Source organism: Poecilia mexicana, unplaced genomic scaffold (genome assembly GCF_051168715.1).
Source record: "Poecilia mexicana isolate PSO_F unplaced genomic scaffold, ASM5116871v1 scaffold_4, whole genome shotgun sequence".
Classification (NCBI taxonomy): Eukaryota; Metazoa; Chordata; class Actinopteri; order Cyprinodontiformes; family Poeciliidae; genus Poecilia; species Poecilia mexicana.
Genome location: NW_028263373.1, coordinates 10920756 through 10945297, shown reverse-complemented (window position 1 = coordinate 10945297; position 24542 = coordinate 10920756). Strand labels below are relative to the sequence as shown.

The following is a 24542-nucleotide window of genomic DNA, read 5'->3' as shown; positions in this document are numbered from 1 at the left end:
GCCCCAAATAAAGTTATCATCATTTCCCCAAAAGTGAAAGGATCAGTCTGTTGGGCCTGCAGTTTATAACTTAAATAAACATCCATCTATTGTTTATATCCACTTATAGCTTAAAAAAAAAAAAAAAAAAAAACATATTTGGCGTTGTAGCCGACTAATTCATGGGAAAAGTTGCTGACTGGACAGTTTTCCACCGGAGTCACTGACACCCTCACATCCTCCACAGGGAGGATCATTTAAAAAGAGCAAAAGAATGGCAAGTTGAGTGGAAGGGAAAAAAAACTGGAAATGCGACAGCAATAGCTTTGTGAAGATTGTAAAACAAAGTTTGGGAGAGTCATAGACTTGTATGGGTGAATATGTTGCCCTTTTAAATAAAGGGTGTGGGGGGTGGAGGGTTGCAGTGAGAAGCAAGAACAGCTACATTTAACACAGAACTGATGGTCAGCGGTGCCTCTTTGATAACACACACACAGCAACAGAAGCAACACACAGTGAGCGTAGTGGGGTTTTTATCACTGTGTATATTTCTTATAAAAATGATAACAGAAAAGCCTGATCCGTCAACAAATGGGTAGCAATCTGAGGAAGATGCAGAGACAGAAAGTGTGGAGTGTTTCTTAGGGATGGTGTTGCTGTGATAATCCGACACAGAAGATTATGCGTGTTTAATCCAGAAGTGACGACAACAAACTGATACAGAAAACTGTTTGGTCCTGCGCACATAGCAGCAACAGAGAGAAGACTCAACATGTTAGTGATGCACACAGAGAGAAAACTGGACTGAGAGAACTGAAAGATAGGGATTGAAGTCCACAGCATATTCCTCCCATCCTGTATAAATGATATAAAACAAGTAAGCATTGTATAATTTTTCCTTTCCCCTTTTTCTATACCGAGTGTACCTTAGTGAGTGCAGCAAGCTGAAAGGAGGGAAAAAACCTTGAACAACCAAGCTTTGAATCCTCAAAAAAAGTGCCTCTTAGAGAAGTAGTTTCATGATCATGCAGAGGTTCTTTTTCCCAGACTAGAAAGACTGATAATGGAAAATTTTAGAGCCCTTTTAGCCCACACTTTTAGCTGCTGAGAGTTGATTAATCACCTTGTTATCTCTTTCACTGACTGGCCATCAAACTGGTCAGACCTGTAAGCGCCAGAGAATCTATGGAGTATTGAAAAGAGGAAGATGATAAAACACCAGAACCAGCAATGCAGATGAGCTGAAGGCAGCAACCTCTGCTTCCATTACACTTTAGCAGAGTCAGAGGCCAATCAAATGTACTGCACAGTACATGGAGACTCGTTTCAGCAAGGCCTCACGTTTCTGCGTCAAACACCTATTTATTGGTCTTTTTCCTGAAAACTGAGCTACTGAAATAAATAATAATAACATTTCCTGATATTGAAATTTCCATAGATTGAACCAAGAAGTTTGGTTTTAAAGCTAACTGGATAACCAGCACAGCTAAGACCAGTTCTGAACTGAATAAATCCCATTGTGCCGCCTTTCAGAGCAGCGTGACCTCATCTCTCACCTCGGGTTGTCAAGACATGTCATCCTCCTCATGCAAACACTGTGAGGCTTATTCCTGAGTCTCAGGATTAAGAGAACCCTGGCTGTGGCCACTTATACACCTCGATTCTCACACACACACACACACACACACACACGTGCGCACAAAAGGACTCCAGTAACAGCAGGCAGCAGCCTTCGCTGTCCGAAGGGATCACAGAGTTTGGTCTCGTGTGTTTGGGGACAGCGTGTGTGTATAATGATGAGTAAACATGGCGCTCCGGTTGTTGCCTGCAGCCGTCGGCCTGATGCCAAGTGATGGGCAATTCGCTAAGAGGGGATTGTTTGCACGGTTGCCGCCGGTGTTTCTCAGATAACAAATGAGTTTATCCTCACAACCTGCACACTTTTCTTACATAACCTGACAGGATTTTTTTTTTTTATGGCTTCATGTTCGTAACGACCACTGACAACGGCAGAGATAGCAAGGCTCCAAGCTGACACAGGAGATGCTCTCTTTATTTGCGTTTCACATGACATACAGAATGGAAACAAATGTTAGTTTTTTTTTTTTTTTTTTTACACATTTTGAGTTGTTGCCGCCTTGCGCAACAAGTGATGTGAACTGTGAGAGAATCAAACTCAGAGATGTTATATAAAGTTAATGATAAACTGTGTCAGTGAGGCTCACAGAGCAGCCTTTTTCTCAATGGGGCTCAGCTGGACGCATATTATCTTCCATCCTCACATCTAGAGCAGCAGCAACAAACACCAGTCAGCCTATTGGGCACAAATAAGAAATAATCTGCCTATGCCAGGTTGTTTTTTTCTTTTTTCTTTCACGAAAAAGAAGAAAAAAGAGCAAATTTCTCTTTCTGTTGGAGGAAGGACAGCGTCTATCCTGGAGAACAGCAATAAACACGTAACAATATCCTGTAACGCAATTGAGTAATCACAGGAGCTGCACGACATGTTGTAGCGTGCAGCACGGTGGCCTTGAAGAGAAACACACACAACCAGAAAAGATAAAAATAAAAAAAAACCATACAGCAGCATTTTAGAAAAACAAAAGCAAGAAAAAAACATACCATAGATGGTCTGTAAAATTAGGCAGTTTTCTGTTGATTTGCTCTTACTGGTGAACAGAAAGCTAATGGCAAAAAAAAAAAAAAAAATGTTTTTCACAGATTCAATAAAAGCATCACAATTAATGACTCCCACTATTTTTAGTCAATAAATCTGAGAAAGGTTAGGAACAAATGCATCGTTACAGAAATCCTGCAACCCCTTCATATTCAAAACTGTTACAAAGGAAACAGAAAAAATTGTTTCCAGGACCAGAATTGGTCAACATTTTGAGGTAAGAGCTCAAACATAGTGGAAGGTCTCATTTGGAGCATATCTGATCTCTTTTTACAGTTTTTCCTTGTGTTGAAAAGACGTTTGAGGTCCATCAGATGCACCCGTCCTGCGGTGGGATAAACAGTCGTCCAGTCAAGCACAGCCGGTCCGTGCTATGTGGAGGAGGATGTCTTCTGGTCAGGCAGCAGCTGTGTGGAAGTGCTCTCCTTGTTTTCAGAGGTCAGACTCGTTTTATCCCCGTCAGCACCCGTGTCACTCTTCTCAGAGCCCTGCGGCTCTTTGGTCTCACTCTGACAGGAGGCCAGAGCCGAGCCGTCCCCCTGGTTCGACGTGGACTTGTGAGAGGAGCTGAGGGAGTTTGTGGGGCTGAGCTGGACGGCCGTCGTGTCCTGCAGGGTGTGCTCGCTCATCTCCATCTCGAAGGCGACCGTCCCCATCCGCATCAGCCCCCACTTCTCCCCTCCCTGGGTCTTCCGAGCCATGTGGGACGGGGGTCTCCTGCTGACCACGCAGCAGGCTGTGAAGAAAGCCAGAGCCAACAGCAAGAGGAGGGGCCCGATGATGATGGGAGGGTTGGAAGCCAGGCTGAAGGTGCCGAAGGCGAAAGCTCCGACCAGGGTGATGTTGATGCCGGCCAGCATGATGCACAGGCCGCAGGCGCAGCACAGAGCCGGGGACGGCAGGTTCTGGTGCCGCAGGCTGCGCCGCTCTGGGATGTTGCTGGGAGCAGATGGTCTTGATTTCTCATCAGGTAGCACCATGTCTTAGCAGGATTGGACGAAGCACTTCATCACTGCACACACAGAGTTTTGTGGGAGAAAGTTTCAGTTTTTTAGTCGTCATTGGTACATTTCTCAACGTCTCAATCGTCATGTTTGAGCACCTTTAAGGAAAAGAGAGACTGTCATGTATGATCAAACTGTCTCCAGTCAGAGGCTTCTACAGAAGAGCTGCGATACGGACTGTTACAGGAGAATCTCCCTCCCCCACAACCATCATAATCTACAACTGTTTGAACAAACATTTTCATTTAATTTCAGGATGAATGAAGGATTTTTGATTTGAGGCACACAGATCTATACCCAGGCAAAACTGGAAGAATCACATAAACCATTAAAAGTTCATTTCAGCAGCATTATTACCAACAACTCCGCGTCACTTACCTTTTATTGAACCCGTATTCCTGCTGGGTGCCTGGCCGCGCTCTGTCTCTGCATCCTGTTGCACAGCAGCTGCGGGGTGAATGTTGTCTCTTCCTCCAGCAGGTGAACAGCAGAAAGCAGCTGCTGCACTGCTCGCCTCTCACCACTAGGAGCGCTAAAGAGTCAAGTCAAACAAACTGTCAAATCATCCTCATCCAAATATCCTTTCCTCCGATAACGAGAACTTTGACAAAATAGGAATCAGTAAGTTACGGTTAATTCTTAAGCTATTTAAAATAATTACTTAAATTTTTTTTATTATTATTATTTAAGGCTATTAGAAAAGCAAAAGCCACTGCATAAAAACAGATACTTCTCAGACGTCATATAAATCATAATGACAAACTATTTCAGAGGAAGCCTGTTTCTCCTTCTTTCTTTTTTTTTTCCACCAAGCAATTACTTTCTACATCCTTCCCCCTCCCTTTGGCCTTCAGCTCGCACAAAAGAGCCTTTGAAAATAAAAACTACTGACATCCCCTGAGTCAGAGCGAGTATATTAAGAGATAACCGTTGAACACAAACCAACACAAATTATACAAGAGGTGATAATTCAACATTTTTATTGAGAACACAGCATCCCAGTGGAAATCTGCTCCATGCACAAGAACAGCTTTGCTCATCAGGTCCTACATCAAAGCTCTGCGGGGCTCCTTAATTGCGTACCCATTACCGCATCTCATTTGATGCCATTAAAACCCGGCATGAGGGGGGCGGCGGGGAAGGGAGGGGTTCTTTTTAGGATTCATAAAAAACAAGAGCGGGGGTTTTAACATGGCAAGTAATTGTTTCCTGATGTTGTCTCAGAGCAAATCTCTCTTAATTCCTGCTTGACAATGAAAGCTCTCAGTTGCTGAAGAGATGGGGTGACCATGGCAACAGCACGAGATACGGGAAAGATGGGGGGGACGGGAGGGGTCTGTTCGAGGGCGGCAAGTAAATTTAAAAGGGTTAAAAGAAGTTCAGGTGGATACTGCAGCCCGAACATGAACCGAAAACAAAATGAAGTCAAAATACTTCAGCTTGCTCAATTCCTTTTACTTCCATGTTCACATTACCAAATACAAAACTAAACAAAATGCACTTACAAAAATAAATCCCTTTAATTACTTTAGGCCAATTTCTTACTATCAAATGTAACATGAAAATAAATCCCTTTGACTTTTATGACTATCTACAACTTTAAAAGCAAGAATCACAGCTCAAGTCTACAAAAAAAAAAAAAACTCCAAATGTACTAAATAACTGAGAGCAGAAAAAATAAATCAATATTTGTTGTGGTGTTTAATTTTTTTTTTTGTTTGTTTTTAGAGCAAAACAAAACCCTATCTGGAGGATTGAAATAAAGATTAAAAAAATAAATCATAATGCTCTGCATACATTATATTCTCCTCGAACCATGGAAGCCCATTCACACAACTTCAAAGAAATTGAGTCATAGCCACACATTTCAATGCTAAAATTATGGGTTGTAAATATATTACTGATGATTTTTAATTCAAATTATGAAATCTGAAGTCACAATTCTCAGTTAAGTTTTATATAAAAAAAGTTATAATTCACATTAAAAACGTTATGAGGTAGATAGCCATAATTTTGACTTTTACCTGGACTTATAATAAACTTATTGTTTAAAAAAAAAAAAAGAAAGAAAATTGGTGTTGCAAAACAAATGGAAAAACAGAATAAAAAACACAATAAAAATGTTTATCTCAAAAAAGTTACCTTTTTTAATGTATATTTAATTGATTCGACTTTAAATATACATTGCATTTATTGATTATTATGACCTCACAGTTGTAACTTTAACGCTCATCAACAGCGACTATGAGTTCAGTTTTCTTTGAAGTGGCACCAATGGGCTTCTCTTGCATTCACTCAAACTAAGTTCATTTTAAAGTACAGCAGTGCTACAGGTAGGTTGTGTTGCAGTGAAAAGATCCTTAATTCTAGCACCTGAAAATCACACTCATGCAATTAACACATAACGACTTTAACTGGTAATATGAATAAAAAGCTCCAGGTTTCTCCAAGAGTCGTCCACTTTTATCCTTCAAATATAAACACAAACATCCAATCACATCCACATACGAGCCTTAAGAAGCACAAATCATCCCTTTTCTGAAGCTTAATAGTAAAATCAAAATACTGAATAATTCACAGCTAATAAAAACAGAAAAAGAAGAGAGAAATAAAATCAGCAAAAACAAAATGATTTTCACACGAGGACAGTAAACAGCTGCACCTCTAAAACGCTGTTCTGCTAATGATATGTCCTTGAATTATCTGCTGGCAACAACAGAGGTTTTGTTGTTGGCTTTTTGGTTGGGAATTACCAATAAATACATCGGTAAAGCTTAAGAAATACTTTTTTTTTAAAAGCGAAAAGTGATCCCGGGAGTTTAAAACCTAGGCAGCTTAAAAAAAAAGTGTTGGATGTAAAGTTAGTCAACTCTGATGCCATGTGAGTGCTCCAATAAGACTCCCTGTGCAAAAAACAAAACAAAACAAAACAAAACAAAAAAATGAAAGAGCTGGTAGAATCTGATATGGGTTAGCGAAGACAACCAGGAGGGAAGCTGTGCTGGTGGCTCAGGCTGCTAGGTCATCAGAAACAGGAGAGAAGTGCCCGCTGCGCAGAGCGTTGGACTGGGCCCGTCTGCGGGCCAGCCGGGAATTGGAAGGAGGGGACAGCCTCATGGAGCAGACGATGGACGCCGAGTCCTCCTGCTGCTCGTCGTGCTGGGAGAGCTGCCGGTTAAAGGCGATGGCTTCTGCTGCAAACTGGGTCAGGTCCTTGGTGCTGCTGTTCCTGAAAAGAGGAGATTCGGTTTTTTTAACGACCAACGCTGTCTGCACGACCCACAAAAAGCTAATTCCTCGTTCCGCTGGACGAGGAAATAACGCTCTAAAAAAAAAAAAAAATGTCCCTTTCAACTCAAAATCATTTACTTCTCCTTTCCGCTGCCTAAAATGTGTCTGTTTTGTTTCAAAGCATCGTAAAGACATAAAAAACTCGCAAAGCAAACCTCTGTAGGACACGAGGAGTTGGAAGACCTCTCTCTGGTGCATTCTGTAAATATATATGAAAAAAAAAAAGGATTATAACAGTTTACTCACAGGATCAAATCAAACAACACAAGTCCTAAACCTGAATATATGGAAATAATACCGACCCCCTGTAGCCAAGGATGCTGCAGGACCTGAGCAGCGCTGAGGCGCAGAGTGGAGTCCCGAACCAGCAGCTTCGATATGAGATCCTTGGCTCCGTCTGTGATGTGAGCCCAGTCCTTGTCTGGAAACTCGTACTTGCCCTCCTGGATGCTCTCAAACAGGAAACTCTGAGGAAAGCAGTACGACCTAATCTTACTTCTTTCCAAACATAAATATGATGACGTTTTAATCGACATTTTAAAAGACATAAACACTTATGATGGATAACGTTGCATGTTCAGTTTCAGAAGTGACCGACGTACAAAAGGTATTTCTTGATTTAACTTTCGTAAACAGTGAAATCCTGGATCTTCAACCTGATGGGAAGTGAGTAAAACTTTGTCTTTTCTTTTTTTAACATATCACTACCACATCAAAATGTAATGTTTTGTATGGTGTTTTCTTTAAAACTTTGTAATTTTTATGTTTTTAATTACATAAAGCACCTCAAACAGCCCTGCTGCTAAAATGTCCTATACACACCAAACATTAATTGATTGATTAACACAAAGACCTGCTATTTTTGCCATTTCTCTGGACCACCACCTACTTGATACATGCAATGATTTATATAAGCATTACTTTATTTCACTTGTACGGAGAAGGAACTGTAAAGCTCTATCAATGCATGTAATAATGTGTGTTTTGTCAGACGTTATAAGCACAGAATCGAAACTTGAGAGCACACCTGGCACGCTCTGCATGCTTCCCCCCGGTCCCACCCGCAGTCGGTGCCACAGTGGCCTGTGAAGGGGGGGCTTCCACTCAGCAGGATGTAGAGGATGACGCCGAGGCTCCACAGGTCGCAGCGCTTGTCGTAGAAGGAGTCCTCGTCGGTGAACGCCTCCACTACTTCTGGAGCCATGTACTCCGCTGAGCCGCACTGAGAGAAGCGAGACGTCGGCGTGTTTAAAAAGTCACGGCCAAGTCGTAAATCGGAGTTTGGAGTGAAACGTTAATGAGCCCGTACCGGCGTGGTGAGCTCTGGCGTCGTTATGGGAGTACAGGCGCTGCTGAGCTTTACGCCGCTTCCCAGATCAAAGTCGCAGATTTTTACTGGCGACACCTGAGAGAAAACAGAAAAAGGGGAAGGACATTTATTACAGCCATAACAAATATGTACAGGGATAACCGTCTCCCTTAAAGCTTAATAACGTCACTTACCCGGTCTGTGTATTCGCACAGGATGTTTTCCAGCTTGAGGTCCCTGTGAGCAATTCCTGAGAAATAAAAAACACTCAAAAATAAATCTTTTTCACGTCGAGACTTCGACACGTAAGCTGTTCAGAAATAAATGTACCCTTTGTGTGCAGAAAGTCCAAGGCTTGCGCAATGTCCCGGACCACCTTGCTGGCCTCCAGTTCGTTAAAGTGCTTTCGGTTCTGGATGTGTGTAAGAATGGAGCCTGCGGGAAGAAAGGAGGATTACTTACATTTCTGTTTACAGCGCCTTGCAAAAGTTTTCACATATGGAGGAATTTTTTCTGCCATAATCCCGAGAGCACACATTTTCAGGCCGAAAGCAGGAGTTCATATCTTTTGTTCTCGAAACTTTTTAGTACTTTTGCTTACGTTAATATTTTGAAAGCCGGACTTCATGTCTTTCTTCTGAAAACTTGAAATGCTTGTACTCAAAGCTTCTCCTCGAAAGTTGAAAGTGTTGTACAGACTGAAAATGTGTGCTCTTGGATTATGGCAGAAAAATTCCTCCATATTCACGCTCCTTTTAATTTTTAGCATTTTTGAAAAGAAATCCACAGTTTACTAAACTTTCTTTGTGCTAGTTGAACACATAAAATCCAAAGGAGATACATTTGATTTCATGGCAGCATATTGGAAAAAGCACAAGGGTTATGAATACTTTTGGAAATACTGAGAAACCGATAAAAAATAAATAAACAGGTTAGACGTGTGCAGATGGCACCGTTAATATTTCATACTTGCCTCCACGCAGCTTTTCAAACACCAAGTAAAAGTACGAGCTGTCTTCAAAGAATTGGATCAGTTCCAAGATGTTCCTGGACAGAGACATTCAGAGCTGTTTAGAATGGGTTTCATTTATTGTTTGAGCATGTTTTTAACAGAAATGACGAACAGATTGCATGAACAACTCACTTGTTTCCTTGACACTGATAGAGAGTCTCCACCTCTCGAAATACTCTGCTTCGGCTGTGCCCTGCGGCCTTTTCTATGATCTGCCCAAGACGACACGCAAGACATGTTTAGTTGTCTATATAAAAACATACAGTTGTACTTATCTGACAAAAAAAATAAATAAATAAAATAATAATAATAACTCACTTTCACAGCAAACTCCTGTCCATTTTGCAGGCTCACACATCCTTGAACTTTAGCATATGCCCCCTGACCAAGCACCTCATCTGTCAGTTTGTACAGATCTATGTGAGAGAAAGCAGGACATTAACGCCACTGCGTCTCGTTGTCAAGCGATGAGGACGACACTGTCAAATAACTTCATTACCATTAAAGGTGCCTGTGAAGCTGTCGGTTGCTCTAGTCCGTTTCTTCTTTCTCCTTTTGGAAAAATCCGGGATGTTCACCGGCTGACTTTTCTCAATCTCTGCAGCAGAGCAGAAAATTCTTAATCTACACGTGTAATGTAACATTTACCAGGACGTGCTGCCATTCAAACGAGCGTGCATACAGCTGCTACAACCATTACAAGTGGTGCATACCTGCTGTACCCTGCGAGAGGGGCTGCGGTTCTTCCGTGATGTTCCCATTGTTCTGGATTCTCGCACAGGTTTGTCCTACTTGGCCCCCAGCCAGGGGGTTACCCTGTAACACAGAGAAGCAGGCCGAACAGCCAGGGGAGGGAGAAAGGGAGGGGTGAAGCGAGAGCAGCCAGACAAATCAGGTGGTGGTCCAGCAGAAAATGCAAGAAAAACAATGAATAATATGTCCACTTGGGCTTGGTTGTTCAATTTCGCAGAATCTTGTTCATACAATCTTCTTTTTAAGACGTCTGAACAAAGTTATAGTTGTATTTCTAGCATTAGAAACCCAGCTCAACCCTGGTTACAAATGCAAATCTTCACCCAACCTTTTAGAGTGAATGACTCATGAATTATGGTTGAGCTTCTGTTTTTATCTTGTCAGATAAGGCCAGGCAGTGTGAGAACTACTTCCAGTAAGCTCAACATCCTGAAACGCATTTCAGGAAGCGAAAGCAGAGAGATAGTAAGAGATAAGAGCAGACCAAACCTGGTGAGGCTGCTGGATGGTCTGCAGCTCCGACATCACGCCATGCCTCACCATATCTGCCAACTAAAGGATTACAAACGGAATTAGTGAGAAATTCAGTGCAAGAAGCTGGCCAGTAATGCGTAACAACAAGCTACTGCGTGTAGGGAGAAGGGAGTAGATGTAAAGAATTTGAGCTATGACAGTAAATCACCTAAGTATACAATTATGTACCTTCTGTGGAAATGCATGTCTGAATTTGTCAAATATTTTTAGTTTGTGTGCATTCAGTCAAAACCGGATCAGCTACTTCTTGTAAACTTATTGGTTTTAGTTTTATCCGAAGTAAACCTAATGTCTTCTTATATAGAATGCGGATGGTCTGAATTTTATCAACAACCTGATTACTTAACAATCAGGTTAAGTAAACAAAACAGCCCTTATTTTTTCTTTACCCCCTGCTACTTAGCCATCTGTGGCTAAGGTTAGCTAACCAGCTAGGCTAACTTCTTCTATCGATTCATTCCTAGTTGTTTGACCGTTGAAGCTAACCCTGTCACGAGAGAGTTCAAATAATCCCACATACGCAGTCAGATAAAACAAAATAAAAAGCACTCTGACCTGGACTCCAGAGCAGCCAAACCCTTCCTGTCAAAGCCTCTGCCGCCAGCTGATGTAAGCTCCCATTGCTAACTGAGATCAATCAGTCAGGCAGCCAATGACGCACAGGGCGGGAAAACGCATAAACAGACTGTCGGCCCGGCCATTCCGGTTTTCCCGTTTTTCTATTGGTGGAGAATGAGGTTGCCTGCGTTACGTCACTATACGTGACTGGCTCCACGCCTCAATCCACGTAGAGGGGAATTTTTGTGCGTGACGAGAGACTTTTTTTTACGCAGCCTCACGCCCCTTTCAGAGTGCTGACAAGTCAGCACAAAGAGGTAGAATGATTGTTATGTATACACTGAATAATGTCCAATTTGCATTTGGACTACGGAGGGCTAAAAGTATCACGGTTCGCCAAATAAAGCAATTGTCTAAAAGGTATTATTACTCTATATCTATTCCACAGATTGTGAAAGCAGTTGACAGGATTTTACAGGAGTTCCTCCCACTTTGTTTTCTGGTCTTTGGTGGCTCCCCTCGGGATGTAGACTTTGCTGTCTTGGATGTAGGACACAAAGGAGACCATCCATATCCCCAAATTTCAAATTTTAACCCAAGATGAGGACAAAATCTGATAAAGTGCACTTTATAAATGAATGTTTATATGTTCTTATGTGTAAATAGGATTTGTTGTGTGTTTTTTCTTGTTTTTTTGTATTTTTATGTAAATACTAAATATACAGAGTATACATTTATATAAGGTTTTTCTACTTAGATTATCCACTCAAACCCTGTTGTGACCAAGAAGCTTGAAAAGTATGGTTATGGCGGGTTTTCTCTGTAGTTGCAAGTTGGATTTTCAGGTTGTTTATGCAGATGATTAATACGTTTCAAAATAAATAATTATTTTGTTATTAAAGCCTCTGTTTCATGTACACTTGCTGAATTGTTGATTTTTAATTCCAATTTCCAGTAATTTAATGTTTATTCATGGTATTAAGGGATAATACTGTCCATAAAAAGAAAAAAAAAGAAAAAAAAAACAGAAACTGACCTGAAAAATGTTTCCTAATGCAAAATGTTATATTTTTTTAAAAATAAATTTAAAGGAGGCCAAAAATCTTATAAGATTAGCAACATCTTTATTTTATTGTATGAACGTATAAATTCTTGTCTTTTTTCTTTATTGACTTGTTTGTTTACGATGGGTCAGTCTGAGATTTATCCTAAAGTTGAGCGTAAATACCATATTTTGAAAAAAGTAGGACACAAAAATTTGATAAGTGGTTTCAATCAAACCAGAAAAGCAACAATTTACACAACTGCTGCTAAATTTATTCTTTTTTTTTTTTGACAGATTCAGCTATGTTCTATCTCAAGGGTTTTTGTTTGCGATTGGTGTGTAATATTTGATGGCCTTACTGTGCTTTTATTTTGCAATAATCAAAAACACGCTCAGAGACGTTTAATAAAAACATTTATAACCAAAAACGTTCATACGTCAAGCACAACACATAAAAACTCAAACTTGAAGCAAAACCACATAAAATGCAAAGAAAAAAAGAAGTGGCGTTTTGCCAGAGGCGGACACAGAAGTATAAAGATATAGCACCACAAAACGTGCACTGTCTCTGAAGACACAGCGTCTCTCTCCAAAGGAAAGTGGAAGGTGAGTGAAATCCATGAAACTGTCCAACGTTTTGGAATGTTTTACAGATGGTGTTCTCTCCGGGGGCTCAGATAACGTCATAGTGTAAACTCCTCTGTCCATGTGCTTCTCGTCAAGTACATATCTTCTCTGTCATCTCCCTCTGCAAAGCAAAAACGAGGAATGAGTTAACACAATAAATATTCAGTATTTCCAAAGAGATCCATTGCAATAAACTGAAATTAGAGTTTCAAAATGAAACCGATATTCGGGTGTGAGATTTCCCGCTTTTGTTCCTCCAAGACCAATAATGAGGAAGTTTAAAAAAAATAAGTAATAATGTGAAAACAAAACTGGATTTCTTTTCTCGAATGCGAATGCTGAAATAATTGTCTCATCTTCATTTGCATTTCTTCGTGGAAAGAGCTCCACAGCTCAGGCTTCATAAGCAAGAATAATTGAAACCTTTCGCTGGCACGGCGAACACTGTTCTCCATCTGCTCTGATGTGATAGAGCTCTCTGCTGGAAAAATGCTACAAATTACAGATTCTTTTCTCATTACATGACTGCAAAGAGTTGGCGTGTTGTTTTAGGCCAACTGCTTCAAAGCAGCTGAAAACCTCCGTTGGAGACGGAAAGTTGAGGTCAAGAAATTTAACATTTATCCATTTGCCATCAATAACTGGATGGGAAACTGTTGTCATGGAGAAAATACAGCTGATGTGTCAAAGTGCTTTATATTTTGTCACACTGTAAGCCCTTTTATTTTGTAAAGCAGCTCTGATAAATTGGACACAATGGAATTGTGTTGAAGTCTGGATTTTGACTGAATCATGTTATCACAACCTTTTTGACCCAGAATCAAGCTTCATTCATCCTCTTCTCTCTTTCTTGGGAGAAATATTCCTGCATCATAATGCTGCCGCTCCCATTTTCACCATTTTCCTGTGCAGTGTTAGCTGCACTGAATCATATTTTACATGTTGCTCTAAACAAAAATACAATTTTGGACATCATGACCAGAGCACCTCCTTCCACATACTTGATGTATGAACTGAAAATCGTGTAATTTCCCTTCTGTAACACAATTATGCAGTAGTTTCTGTTGGTCTAGCATTTTAAATCCCTCTGAAATTAATATAAATTTTCCCCAAAACACTCCATAGATATAAAATCTTTAACAGAGCATTGTTTGTTTTGTCTATGGTGAGTAGGGAATAGCTTTTCTTTCATTCAATGGACAGCTAACAGAGTGGCGTGGATGTTAAAAACTCACCAGAGGCTCCAGTTCAGAGTTATCGATGAGACTGAACTCTGAGATGAAGTAGTAGTAGTGTTTGTAGCAGGTGTTGATGTGGGCCTCAGCGCCCATGCTGCAGATGCTGTCAAAGTGATGGATGTAAACATGCACAAACACCCGGAAGAGACGGCTCAGGATCTTCTTGCACACCTGCTGGAAGTTCTTGGGAAATGGTACACCTGCAGGAAAGCAGCAGGAAATGAATAATTTACGAGTTTTATGTCGACATTGTGACATTGGGTGTTGACCAATTAGGGCTTTGACTACAAAAATAAAAGTTATCTGAAAACCGTTGTGTTTCATTCTATTATAAAGTCAAGACAATAAAACAGTTCTGAAAGAAGTCAATTTGCTGAGGTGCGCATCTGTATTATATGATTATTTTGCACCCTATTATAAAAACAACAAATAGGAAACATCCTATTAGAAATACTTTAAGTGCAACAACCCAAATGGTACATTAAAGTTTTCCTAGATGTACACAGTAGTAAAATTGTTGTGCCTGTTAGACTACGAGTTTTTATAAGTTAACTCAAGAAAGTGGTGGAAAAGCTGTCAAACTGTGGTTTTTCCAGAGTCTTGCAGAGGATAATTTTGATCTGAGCGCCAACTACTGAACTATCCCTCATTTATGCAGACACTTCTACCTCTCATTAAATCAATGATTATGCACGTCATTAAAAAAATACTGCCACTGTTATCTATTCTCTGCTAAATGCCAATATCACTTTCTAATTAACCTCATATTGAACTAGATCCTCTTGTTGGAAAGCATTAATGAGGTCACATAGCAGGCACTGACGCATCACTGCACAAAACGCCCGGTCCTCTCCCAGATGATGCACTCAGTCACACCTTTCATTTGTGAAGTTCTCACACACACCTACTCTGGTGGGGAAGATGTCCTCATTGTTGATTAGAGACTCTATCCAGTCCATCAGCAGGTTCATGTACTTGATGGCAGGCAGCTTGGTGGGCTTCTTGTAGTCCTCGCCATCCTGCCATCTGTACTCGTACTTCAGGCCCCCGGACATGATGGGACACGTGCGCTCGCTGCAGTACTCGCTGACGGTGCCATAGATCAGGTTGATCCTGTTGAAGAAGTCCACCACGTGAACCGCGATCCAGTCGTTGAGGTTCTCCCCCTCGGGCAGCTGTACCACTTTCCTCAGGTCCAGGCCCGACTTGAGCGAGGCCTGGGCCTTCTTGTAGAGTTCGAAGCGCTGCGTGCCGGGCTCAAAGCGCTTCCTTGGCCTGAACGTTTTGGCTTTGCTGAACACTTGTCCGAGACACAGCGCCATTGGCTCAGCCGCTTCCCCCGAGATAAGGGGAGATTAGGGCCTCCACAATGAAGAATAAGTTTGAGTTTGATAAAGCTGAGCTTCCTGAGTGAATGAGCAGCCTGGTTCAGGTTACCACGGATCAGTGTCTGTCATGTGAAGATTCCCAGCTGAAACTTTTTCTGTAAAGAGCAACAACAGATGTGTTAGACATATCTCTTGCCTGTCAATCTACTGGTTTGGTCACCGTCAGTCCAAAATTATAAAGGAAACAACACAAAATCCTACCAGTCGAATATGCAAATGGGTTTAATTAAAAATAAATAAACAAAAAAAAGTTTTCCCTCATCAGCTGGGATCAAATCTTCCTAAATGTTGATACTGCATTAACTTTTTTAGGGATTTTATGTGATAGACCTCGACATAGACACAGTAGGCCTGCATAGTTGTGATGTGAAAAACAAGCATGTTTTTTTTTTTATCTTGCGGTTCAACCTCACTGAGTCAGTGCTTAAAAAAAAAACATTTTCCTTCTCTGGCACAACAAAAACTAAACTTCTTCAGCAGTGACATGGAAGCTGCTCATACTTGAGAGGAAGATTAATTAAGCTAAATAAAAAACAAAACTGGAGGGAAAGCTGTTGGTGGCTGCAAAAGGGTGATGTTCTCCTTCCAGCAGAACAATATAAAATATATAAATGGAGCTAAAATGAGCTGGCCCAGTCAAAGTCCAGCATCAAATTCAGTTTAAAATATAAAAGGGGCTCTACATTATTCTGACTGAGATACAGAAAGTTTGAGAAGAGAAAATAGCAAACTGTATGTGTCTAGACAACAATCTGGTGAACACCAGATGAAAAGGCACAACATGATTGGATCTACATGCATATGTGGTTTCAATTTCTCACACACTCTTCAAGACACACCGAGGCGAGTTTCATTGAAAAACCTCCTGCTTCAGCACACAATGTGCATGCTGAAGCAGGGGTGTTTTGTCAAATGTGTAGTTCACAACAGTGTAGTAAACACAGCATCATAGCAGAGAGGAACAGCTATTATTAAGGTCACACTTTTGGAGGAAGAGGAAATAATGACTGACAAGCAGCAACATTTCATTTTATTTTCCGTGCTGACGGAAAAAAGAAGAACGAAAGGCAGCGGTGGGACACATAGCCACTGCGTCGGACCAGGACCGAGCAGGGAGAGTTTAGTTTTTTTTTTAGTCTGACTGCATGTGTTTCTTCAGACAATTCCTCCTCTAAACTATTCATCTTGCTGTCTGGCTGAAAAAGGACTTATTGAAGTTAAGTCGTTGGGGCTGTTTTTCACATTAACCAACACAAACACAAAATTCTGACCAATCTGACCGTCAGAGGGACGGAAAGTTCGCCAGGGGGTTGTGACAAGACGGGGCGGACTACATGAGGCTGTGAACAAAACAAAATGACACAAAATGGCTCGACCATACAGAAACCTGAAGCAGTTGACTAAAGTAGGCTAAACACAAAGGCAATCCAAACTCTTTAGATTTTTATTTGAGAATGTTTTCTTTCTGAAAACTCAGTTTTCTTTCCACTTCCCAATGAAGCACTATACATTTCCAGACCTTCTCTTAACTAAGCTGTTACTCATGATAATTTGAAAGCAAATTGTCTAACAATAAACACACAAATAACCTCTGAGGATAAGTTGTACCTTTATTAGCTCCTTTGAGCTCCATGAGCAAAAAATAAAGCAGTTGGCTTTAAAAATAGCAGCAATTTGTTGGAACAAGAGCCGGGCCACTCGAGTCAAGCCTGATTGAGAAAATAAATGCCACACCGTGACTCCCTACGGATTAAATGTCCTCAGTGAACTCATCTCACTGGCGAGATGGAACAGCATGACAGAGACCCCTAAATGTTTTGGTTAATAAAACTAAACAGGAAACAGCAGACTGAAAAAAATATATATACTTTGAGAAGAGATTAAAGTTTCTTCAGTAAGGTATGAAAAATGTATTTGAGGTCATGAAGAGCTTGTTGAAGTGAGTTGTTTTAATTATTCCGTCGTGTTTACTTGAGAAGCTGCCTTTTAATTTTGAGCTCTAAACGCACAGAGTCACCACAGGTTTGACACGGTGAAGAGTGAGGTTGCAATACGACACTACTGTATATCCGCGTTTGTGTCCCGAGTCCCATTTTTAACTGCAGATCTTACCGTTTCCTGTTGCTTTTTCCCTTCCTGAAGCCACTATGCTTTCTAAAAAGCAGGAACTTCACTATCATTTGACTCCACGTTACAAACCAAGATGTGGGAACTTTTGTAAATTTGTGCACCAGACAGTTTTGATCGAATAGGTCCTAGTAACAAAATTATAGCTTTAGATGAAAAGACAAAAAGAAGCACAGAGATTAGTTCTCAGTAAAAAGCAGCATTCACACTGGGATTGCTCTCAGTTCACCAGAGTGGAAGAGTGAATACGTGGTCATGGGACAGCAGCTGATGTGCCAATAAAAGAAAAAAAAGGGGCAGGCACATTTCCAGAGTTTCGTTTGACGAGTCTGAGAGACCTTTTTTTTTTTTTCAGCCAAAAGCAAAACACACACCAAACTTGTTTCAAACCCCATCAACAACTGGGAACATGACAGTCAAAATGACGACGAAGTGACGTTAATTTTGTTCACTCTGCAAGTCTCAACAACCTCAGGTTAAAACAGGTCTAATCATGCTCTGGGAATAACAGGCACTTCATGCATGCTTTTCTGATCTTAACAGTTTGTCTCTGACACACCGGAGTAGTAGAAGTCCACAGAGAAGAGAAAAAACAACTCCTACAGAACAGATAGGATAACTAAAAACTTCTTCAGCAGTGAAGAATGTGAAATCAACTGAATGGATGAAACTCTCAGCACTGTACCTCACTGAAATCCCTCGGCGGAGAGTTTGGGATGTGGCGGAAAGTTGTTCAGAGAGGATTATGCTCCCTGTAGAAGTCAGAGCCAGCTGTTCCCTCTCTGACTCCTCTCAATCCTGCCTCTCCGATGGTCAACCGGCAGTGGAGCTCTGACTTTGCTCAGCAGCACGGGCAACACAGAAAAGCATAAAGAAAAACTGTTTGGTTTTTCTTCCTGTGGATGATGTCACATCCTGACTTTGTCTGCTAGCCTCTGCTGTATACGAATGTATGTTCACATGTGGGTGTGTTTGTAGAGAACCTATAAATTTAAATAGAAAAGGCTTCCCAAAGCATGACTCTGCCCTCTTTCCTTTCTTCTTTTTTTTTTCCTTTTGTCATTCAGTAAGACGAGTAGCCAGCCCACTTGCTTCACCCAAGCCCAGCCCTCTGGTAAAAGTCCTAAGAAAACAACCTCTTCTCATGAACCACATGTTAGACAGAGGCAGAGATCCCACAAACATTTCTGGATGCCTGGGAGTCTGCTTGTCTTTTTTTAAGACTCAATACCATACCATTAAAATTCTTTGCGTTGCAGAAATGCTTGAGCTAAACTTACAGTGCTCAGAAAAAGGGCAGCTCTTTACCTCTTAATGTGATATTTATGGGAGAACGCGCTTTGAATGGGGCACCTTTAGGAGGTAACCATATGGTAGTTGACCCTCCCTTTTGTCTTGGAGAGAATGAGTGTCACTGAAGTACGAGTGTCTGTTTCTAGAGTGAAACCCAACCTGGCAAAAGAAAAGCTGAGTATGGACTCGTTGTTAACGGGTGCCCTCTTGTGTAGGAGGAATACAAGTGTAAATATACGTGTGGGCTATGAGATAAGTTAACATCTGGAGTTTCTTTGAGTTGTTTTTAAAAGGTACATATTATCTTAACGAGCCTGATTGGCTCAACCGGCTAAAGGGGAAGTCAACAAGTCAGAAACGTTTCCCTGTGTCTGGTTCTGCTGGAGGTTTATTTATCTTAGAAGCACGTTTTTCCCTAAATAGCTTTGTAGAATGGTAATTTTTATCCAAACTGAATATTTCATGCTAATTTTAACTCCTGCCTAAAGTGAAGGCGGGTGTGTATTTTTGCTTTATTGCACGGATTGTTATAATTGGGGCATGCCATTAGCAATGCATAAGGAGAGCAGTGACTGACCTGCGAAGCAGGTCAGTCACTGCCTCCATGCATTGCATGGCAGGCACCTATTGTTCTTCACCCAATAGAATGTCTCTTTATTGGGGCATGCCATTAGCAATGCATAAGGAGAGCAGTGACTGACCTGCGAAGCAGGTCAGTCACTGCCTCCATGCATTGCATGGCAGGCACCTATTGTTCTACACCCAATAGAACGCCTGGATATTATTATTATTATAACAACTTCTTCCATTACCGTTAATGCGGCTCGTACCGCTGCGTGCCCACCCACAAAAGTGGTATCAAAACGTGTGTCTCGATCCCGGCATTGGAGCTATTACTTTTATTGGGGATCGGAGTTACGACGGCGACGTAAAAAGCGAAAAACGAGCGAAATTTCCAACTGCCGAAACCTTAGAGTGTAACTGAAACCAACTGCCGCTTTTTAGAGTGAGAAAAAGAGTGGAATTTTGACCCCAAAATAATTTTGAAATTGCTCTCATGGGTGCAAAAATTGCTCTATTGGTATGAAAGTCGGTCATGACATTGATACGAATGCCTGCTCTGGTAAAATGTTTTCAAAATTTCCCTAGGGCTTACGGTTTTCTGTCCAGGTGCTTCAGAGCAAAGTTTTGGGACAGGATAACTGACGTTCCTCCCCAGTGTTTTACATACATTTCTGAAAAATCTCTGAGCTCAGCGCACACCATTTTTCTCTCATCACTGCAATTACTGTGATTGAGCTACAGATATGAATCGCGGTAATAGATGAGATGAGAAATAGCCCTCTCATATGCTTCAAACGGTTTTTAGATCGGACTTACGGAACCCGAACGGGAAGCAGTCGTTCGGACTGCTTTTTCCATTAAAACTGACTGGGTGTCTCATAAAGATAGATAAGTCTGACACACACAGGGCACTTTCATCACTATAGCAACAGAATGCAGAGAGGGAGAACTGCTGGGGTTTGGACTACAAAGACTCTGTAGTTCTAAATATGGCGGAACACTTTAATACTGAGGGCAGAGCAGAAGGTCAGAACTACAACATGGCGGAACACTCAATGATTACAGAGGAGGGCTGAGCTGGCAGTTAGAACTACTTCCTGTTTTGGGCATTATACAGGTGGATTAACCAAACCACTGTTACACATTGGATTAGTGTGGTTATGAAAATTAAGTTTACTGAAAGTTTCAAAATAAAACTCTGAAAATTGCACTGACAAAAGTGCATCGCCGTAGGCGATGCAAAAATGAAAATCTTTTTTTTATGTTTTTTTTCTCAGGATAGTGAACTGCCTTGCGCAGCAAGGCAGTTCATTAACATTAGCATTTCATGGTTGTCTCAAAGATTGAAATCCTTCCCCAGCTTTCTGTCTCACACACACAGCAGTTGGCTGAGGGCCAATCGCTATAGCAACAGAATCCAGAGAAAGGCAAATCTGCTGGTTTGGACTACAAACCAGCAGCCATAACTGCCATAACTGTAGTTCTATCTATGGCCAAGACTCAGTTAAAACAGAGGCCTGAGCAGCATGTCAGAACTACAACATGGCGGAACACTCAGTTATTACAGAGGAGGAGTTGGCTGGTATTATAAACAACTTGTGCTTTGAGCATTATATAACTGATTTAACCTGATCACTATTACACATGAAATTAGTGTGGCAATTTCAAATGAAGCTTATTGAAAATTTTCAAAATAAAAGCCTTGACAATTTTTACATCATGTAATTGCTCTTTTTACATACATTTCTGCAAAAAGTTCTGAGCTCAGCGCACACCATTTTTCTCTCATCACTGCAATTACTGTGAATGAGCTACAGATATGAATCGCGGTACTAAATGAGACGACAAATAGCCCTCTCATACGCTTCAAACGGTTTTCGAATACGTATCACGGTTCCCGAATGGAAAGGAGTTGTTCGGACAGCTTTTTGGAGTGAAACTGGCTGGCTCAAACACATAGAATTGTTTCTCCCCCTGTCTGGAGAAACACAGGGGGAGGCTTGATCACTATAGCAACAGAACACAGACAAAAGCCAAACTGCTCCTTAGGACTACAAAAACACCATCTTTGTAGTTCTAAACACGATGGAACACTTTACTACAGAGGCCTGAGCAGAAGGTCGGAAGGTCAACATGGTGGAACCCTCAATCATTACAAAGGAGGGCTGAGCTGGCAGTTAAGAAGTACATAATGGTGGAACTCTGACTTATTACAGAAAGAAGGTGAGCAGAATGTTATAACTACAGACAGGGCAGAATGTTCTGGGCATTATATATGAACTGGTTTAACCCAACCACTGTTAGACATGGGATTAGTGTGGCCATTTAAAATGAAGCTTACTGAAAATTTCAAAATAAAAGCCTGACTATTCCTCTCAGGCCTTTATTATGTTTTTCTCTCAGGTTAGTGCAGAGAGAACTACAGATTTAAATCGCGGTTCCATCGGAGACAAGAAATTGCCCTCTTATATGCTTCAAAAAGTTTTCGGATTGCTCTTATGGATGCTGAACAGTAAGCCGCTTTGATCAGAAAAACTAACTGCTTCAAAGAGTTGCTGCACTCCTCTCATGCTAGTGCAACGCCCTAGGCGTTGCAATAATATTAAGCTTTTTTCGCATTTTTTTTCCTCAGGATAGTGAACTGCCTTGCGCAGCAAGGCAGTTCATTAACATTAGCACAAGATTGTGCACAACATTAGCACAAACTTTAGCATTTTACTGCCCCCACTAGTGCACTGCCTTGCGCAGCAAGGCAGTGCACATCCTAACATCCTAACATCCTACATGAATATTAGTCTTCACGCTAATATTAGCATTTTGGCTTATGCATTAATTTCAACATACTGAATGGTACAGGTGCAGTTTAGTCAACATGTTTCTGACTCACCACAGGTTATTGACTACATTGAAGCTTTCTTTAGCATTAATGCTAATTTTTTGCATCAGAACGCTTGATTAAAAACCGACGGGCACACTTTGGCATGCCCCTTAAAATTTCTGCGGAATTTTCTAGTTCTATATTATTTATTATTCTTCCGTCACCGTTAATGCGGCTCGTACCGCTGCGTGCCCACCCACAAAAGTGGTATCAAAACGTGCGGCTCGGTGCCGAGATGTGAGCTATTATTTTTATTGGGGATCGGAGTTACGATGGCGACGTAAAAAGCGAAAAACGAGCAAAATTTCCAACTGCCGATCTTCGATGAATCTTAGAGTGTAACTGACACCAACTGCCGCTTTTTTAGAGTGAGAAAAAGAGTGGATTTTTGACCCCAAAATAATTTTGAAATCGCTCTCATGGGTGCAAAAATTGGTCTATCGGTATGAAAGTCGGTCATGACATTGATACGCATGCCTGCTCCGGTAAAATGTCTTCAAAATTTCTCTAGGGCTGACGGTTTTCTGTCAAGGTGCTTCAGAGCAAAATCAAGTGACAGGGTACCTTCAGGCACTCCACCATTCATTTTCAGACTTTTCTGAAAAATTTCTGAGCTCAGCGCACACCATTTTTCTCTCATCACTGCTATTACTGTGATTGAGCTACAGATATGAATCGCGGTAATAGATGAGATGAGAAATAGCCCTCTCATATGCTTCAAACGGTTTTTGGATCGGACTTACGGAACCCGAACGGGAAGCAGTCGTTCGGACTGCTTTTTCCATTAAAACTGACTGGGTGTCTCATAAAGATAGATAAGTCTGACACACACAGGGCACTTTCATCACTATAGCAACAGAATGCAGAGAGGGAGAACTGCTGGGGTTTGGACTACAAAGACTCTGTAGTTCTAAATATGGCGGAACACTTTAATACAGAGGGCAGAGCAGAAGGTGAGAACTACAACATGGCGGAACACTCAATTATTACAGAGGAGGGCTGAGCTGGCAGTTAGAACTACTTCCTGTTTTGGGCATTATACAGGTGGATTAACCAAACCACTGTTACACATTGGATTAGTGTGGTTATGAAAATTAAGTTTACTGAAAGTTTCAAAATAAAACTCTGAAAATTGCACTGACAAAAGTGCATCGCCGTAGGCGATGCAAAAATGAAAATCTTTTTTGGATTGCTCTTATGGATGCTGAACAGTAAGCCGCTTTGATCAGAAAAACTAACTGCTTCAAAGAGTTGCTGCACTCCTCTCATGCTAGTGCAACGCCGTAGGCGTTGCAATAATATTAAGCTTTTTTCGCATTTTTTTTCCTCAGGATAGTGAACTGCCTTGCGCAGCAAGGCAGTTCATTAACATTAGCACAAGATTGTGCACAACATTAGCACAAACTTTAGCATTTTACTGCCCCCACTAGTGCACATCCTAACATCCTAACATCCTACATGAATATTAGTCTTCACGCTAATATTAGCATTTTGGCTTATGCATTAATTTCAACATACTGAATGGTACAGGTGCAGTTTAGTCAACATGTTTCTGACTCACCACAGGTTATTGACTACATTGAAGCTTTCTTTAGCATTAATGCTAATTTTTTGCATTAGAACGCTTGATTAAAAACCGACTGGCACACTTTGGCATGCCCCTTAAAATTTCTGCGGAATTTTCTAGTTATTTTTATCATTGCCCTTTCGTGAGCCACTTCTTCCGCCCCTCATTAATTACTAATGAGACGTTTTAAGCACTTTAATTAACTTTAAAGCTTGGGTTAAATTTAGTTAAAGGAGATTATTAGAGGTACCAAATATGATGGCATTTTCATAATTTTTAATTTCTTAAAAATTAACATGGCATTTTTTTCCCCACTGAATAAAGTTAAGATTTCTCATAAATTATTAATGTCCAATGGTACCACTGCTGTTTTCTTTATTTCTATATGTGTTTTCATTTATATCGATAATTTGAACAAATTTGGCCATGTCTGTATTTTTGCGCCATTTCAAGCTGTGAAGACGGAGTACTGTCATGTGTTGTAGTAACCATATAAATACACTAGATGTCGCCCTGATTTAATGTAATAGATCTGCAGCCATGAGGAAGTTACAAATAGAGAATTGCAAATGACATGTTTGATATATTTGAACTTTGGAAATAAATAATTTGATCACGTTTAGGAAAATTTCTTAAGATTAAATTTCTAGATTACATTACCTCAAAATGTAGTAAGGGAGTCCAGATATTACACTGTC

The 24542-nt window shown here is 40.9% G+C and overlaps 3 protein-coding genes across 5 annotated transcripts; all 3 read right to left on the bottom strand.

Moving 5' to 3' along the window:
* Nucleotides 1-2099: 2099 nt before the first annotated feature.
* On the bottom strand, nucleotides 2100-3813 carry LOC106904839 (transmembrane protein 275-like). Its single transcript, XM_088004947.1, has one exon. It carries the CDS (start codon nucleotides 3634-3636, stop codon nucleotides 3028-3030), a length of 609 nt encoding a protein of 202 aa, XP_087861073.1. The 5' UTR covers nucleotides 3637-3813; the 3' UTR covers nucleotides 2100-3027.
* An 810-nt stretch (nucleotides 3814-4623) lies between these two features.
* Nucleotides 4624-11234, bottom strand: mknk1 (MAPK interacting serine/threonine kinase 1). Its single transcript, XM_014969328.2, has 14 exons — nucleotides 11115-11234; nucleotides 10515-10577; nucleotides 9986-10088; nucleotides 9772-9870; nucleotides 9591-9688; nucleotides 9405-9484; nucleotides 9234-9307; nucleotides 8591-8695; nucleotides 8455-8510; nucleotides 8261-8356; nucleotides 7979-8173; nucleotides 7254-7418; nucleotides 7107-7150; nucleotides 4624-6889 (listed from the first exon to the last, which is right to left on the bottom strand). The coding sequence occupies exons 2-14, from the start codon at nucleotides 10566-10568 to the stop codon at nucleotides 6670-6672; spliced, it is 1389 nt and encodes a 462-aa protein (XP_014824814.1). The 5' UTR covers nucleotides 10569-10577; nucleotides 11115-11234; the 3' UTR covers nucleotides 4624-6669.
* Nucleotides 11235-12559: 1325 nt separating this feature from the next.
* mob3c (MOB kinase activator 3C) lies at nucleotides 12560-18744 on the bottom strand. Of its 3 annotated transcripts, none has more exons than XM_015000493.2 (4): nucleotides 18228-18744; nucleotides 14932-15510; nucleotides 14025-14227; nucleotides 12560-12910 (listed from the first exon to the last, which is right to left on the bottom strand). In XM_015000493.2, the coding sequence occupies exons 2-4, from the start codon at nucleotides 15347-15349 to the stop codon at nucleotides 12881-12883; spliced, it is 651 nt and encodes a 216-aa protein (XP_014855979.1). In that variant the 5' UTR covers nucleotides 15350-15510; nucleotides 18228-18744; the 3' UTR covers nucleotides 12560-12880. The 3 variants fall into 3 exon arrangements, with proteins under 3 accessions (XP_014855979.1, XP_014855980.1, XP_087861072.1); XM_015000494.2 differs by lacking the exon at nucleotides 18228-18744 and adding an exon at nucleotides 17528-17784; XM_088004946.1 differs by lacking the exon at nucleotides 18228-18744 and adding an exon at nucleotides 17024-17176.
* Between the last annotated feature and the right edge of the window lie 5798 nt (nucleotides 18745-24542).

Bases quoted from the DNA above. Each gene is read 5' to 3' on its own strand.
- LOC106904839 (XM_088004947.1), bottom strand. From the start codon at position 3,636: ATGGTGCTACCTGATGAGAAATCAAGACCATCTGCTCCCAGCAACATC.
- mknk1 (XM_014969328.2), bottom strand. From the start codon at position 10,568: ATGGTGAGGCATGGCGTGATGTCGGAGCTGCAGACCATCCAGCAGCCT. The intron at 8,357-8,454 runs GTAAGTGACGTT...GTTTTCTCTCAG, and splicing joins TGTGCGAATACACAGACCGG to GTGTCGCCAGTAAAAATCTG. The intron at 7,151-7,253 runs GTCGGTATTATT...ATATATTTACAG, and splicing joins AGCATCCTTGGCTACAGGGG to AATGCACCAGAGAGAGGTCT.
- mob3c (XM_015000493.2), bottom strand. From the start codon at position 15,349: ATGGCGCTGTGTCTCGGACAAGTGTTCAGCAAAGCCAAAACGTTCAGG. The intron at 14,228-14,931 runs GTGTGTGTGAGA...GCTTTCCTGCAG, and splicing joins CATCTTCCCCACCAGAGTAG to GTGTACCATTTCCCAAGAAC. The intron at 12,911-14,024 runs GTGAGTTTTTAA...TTTGCTTTGCAG, and splicing joins ACTCTGAACTGGAGCCTCTG to AGGGAGATGACAGAGAAGAT.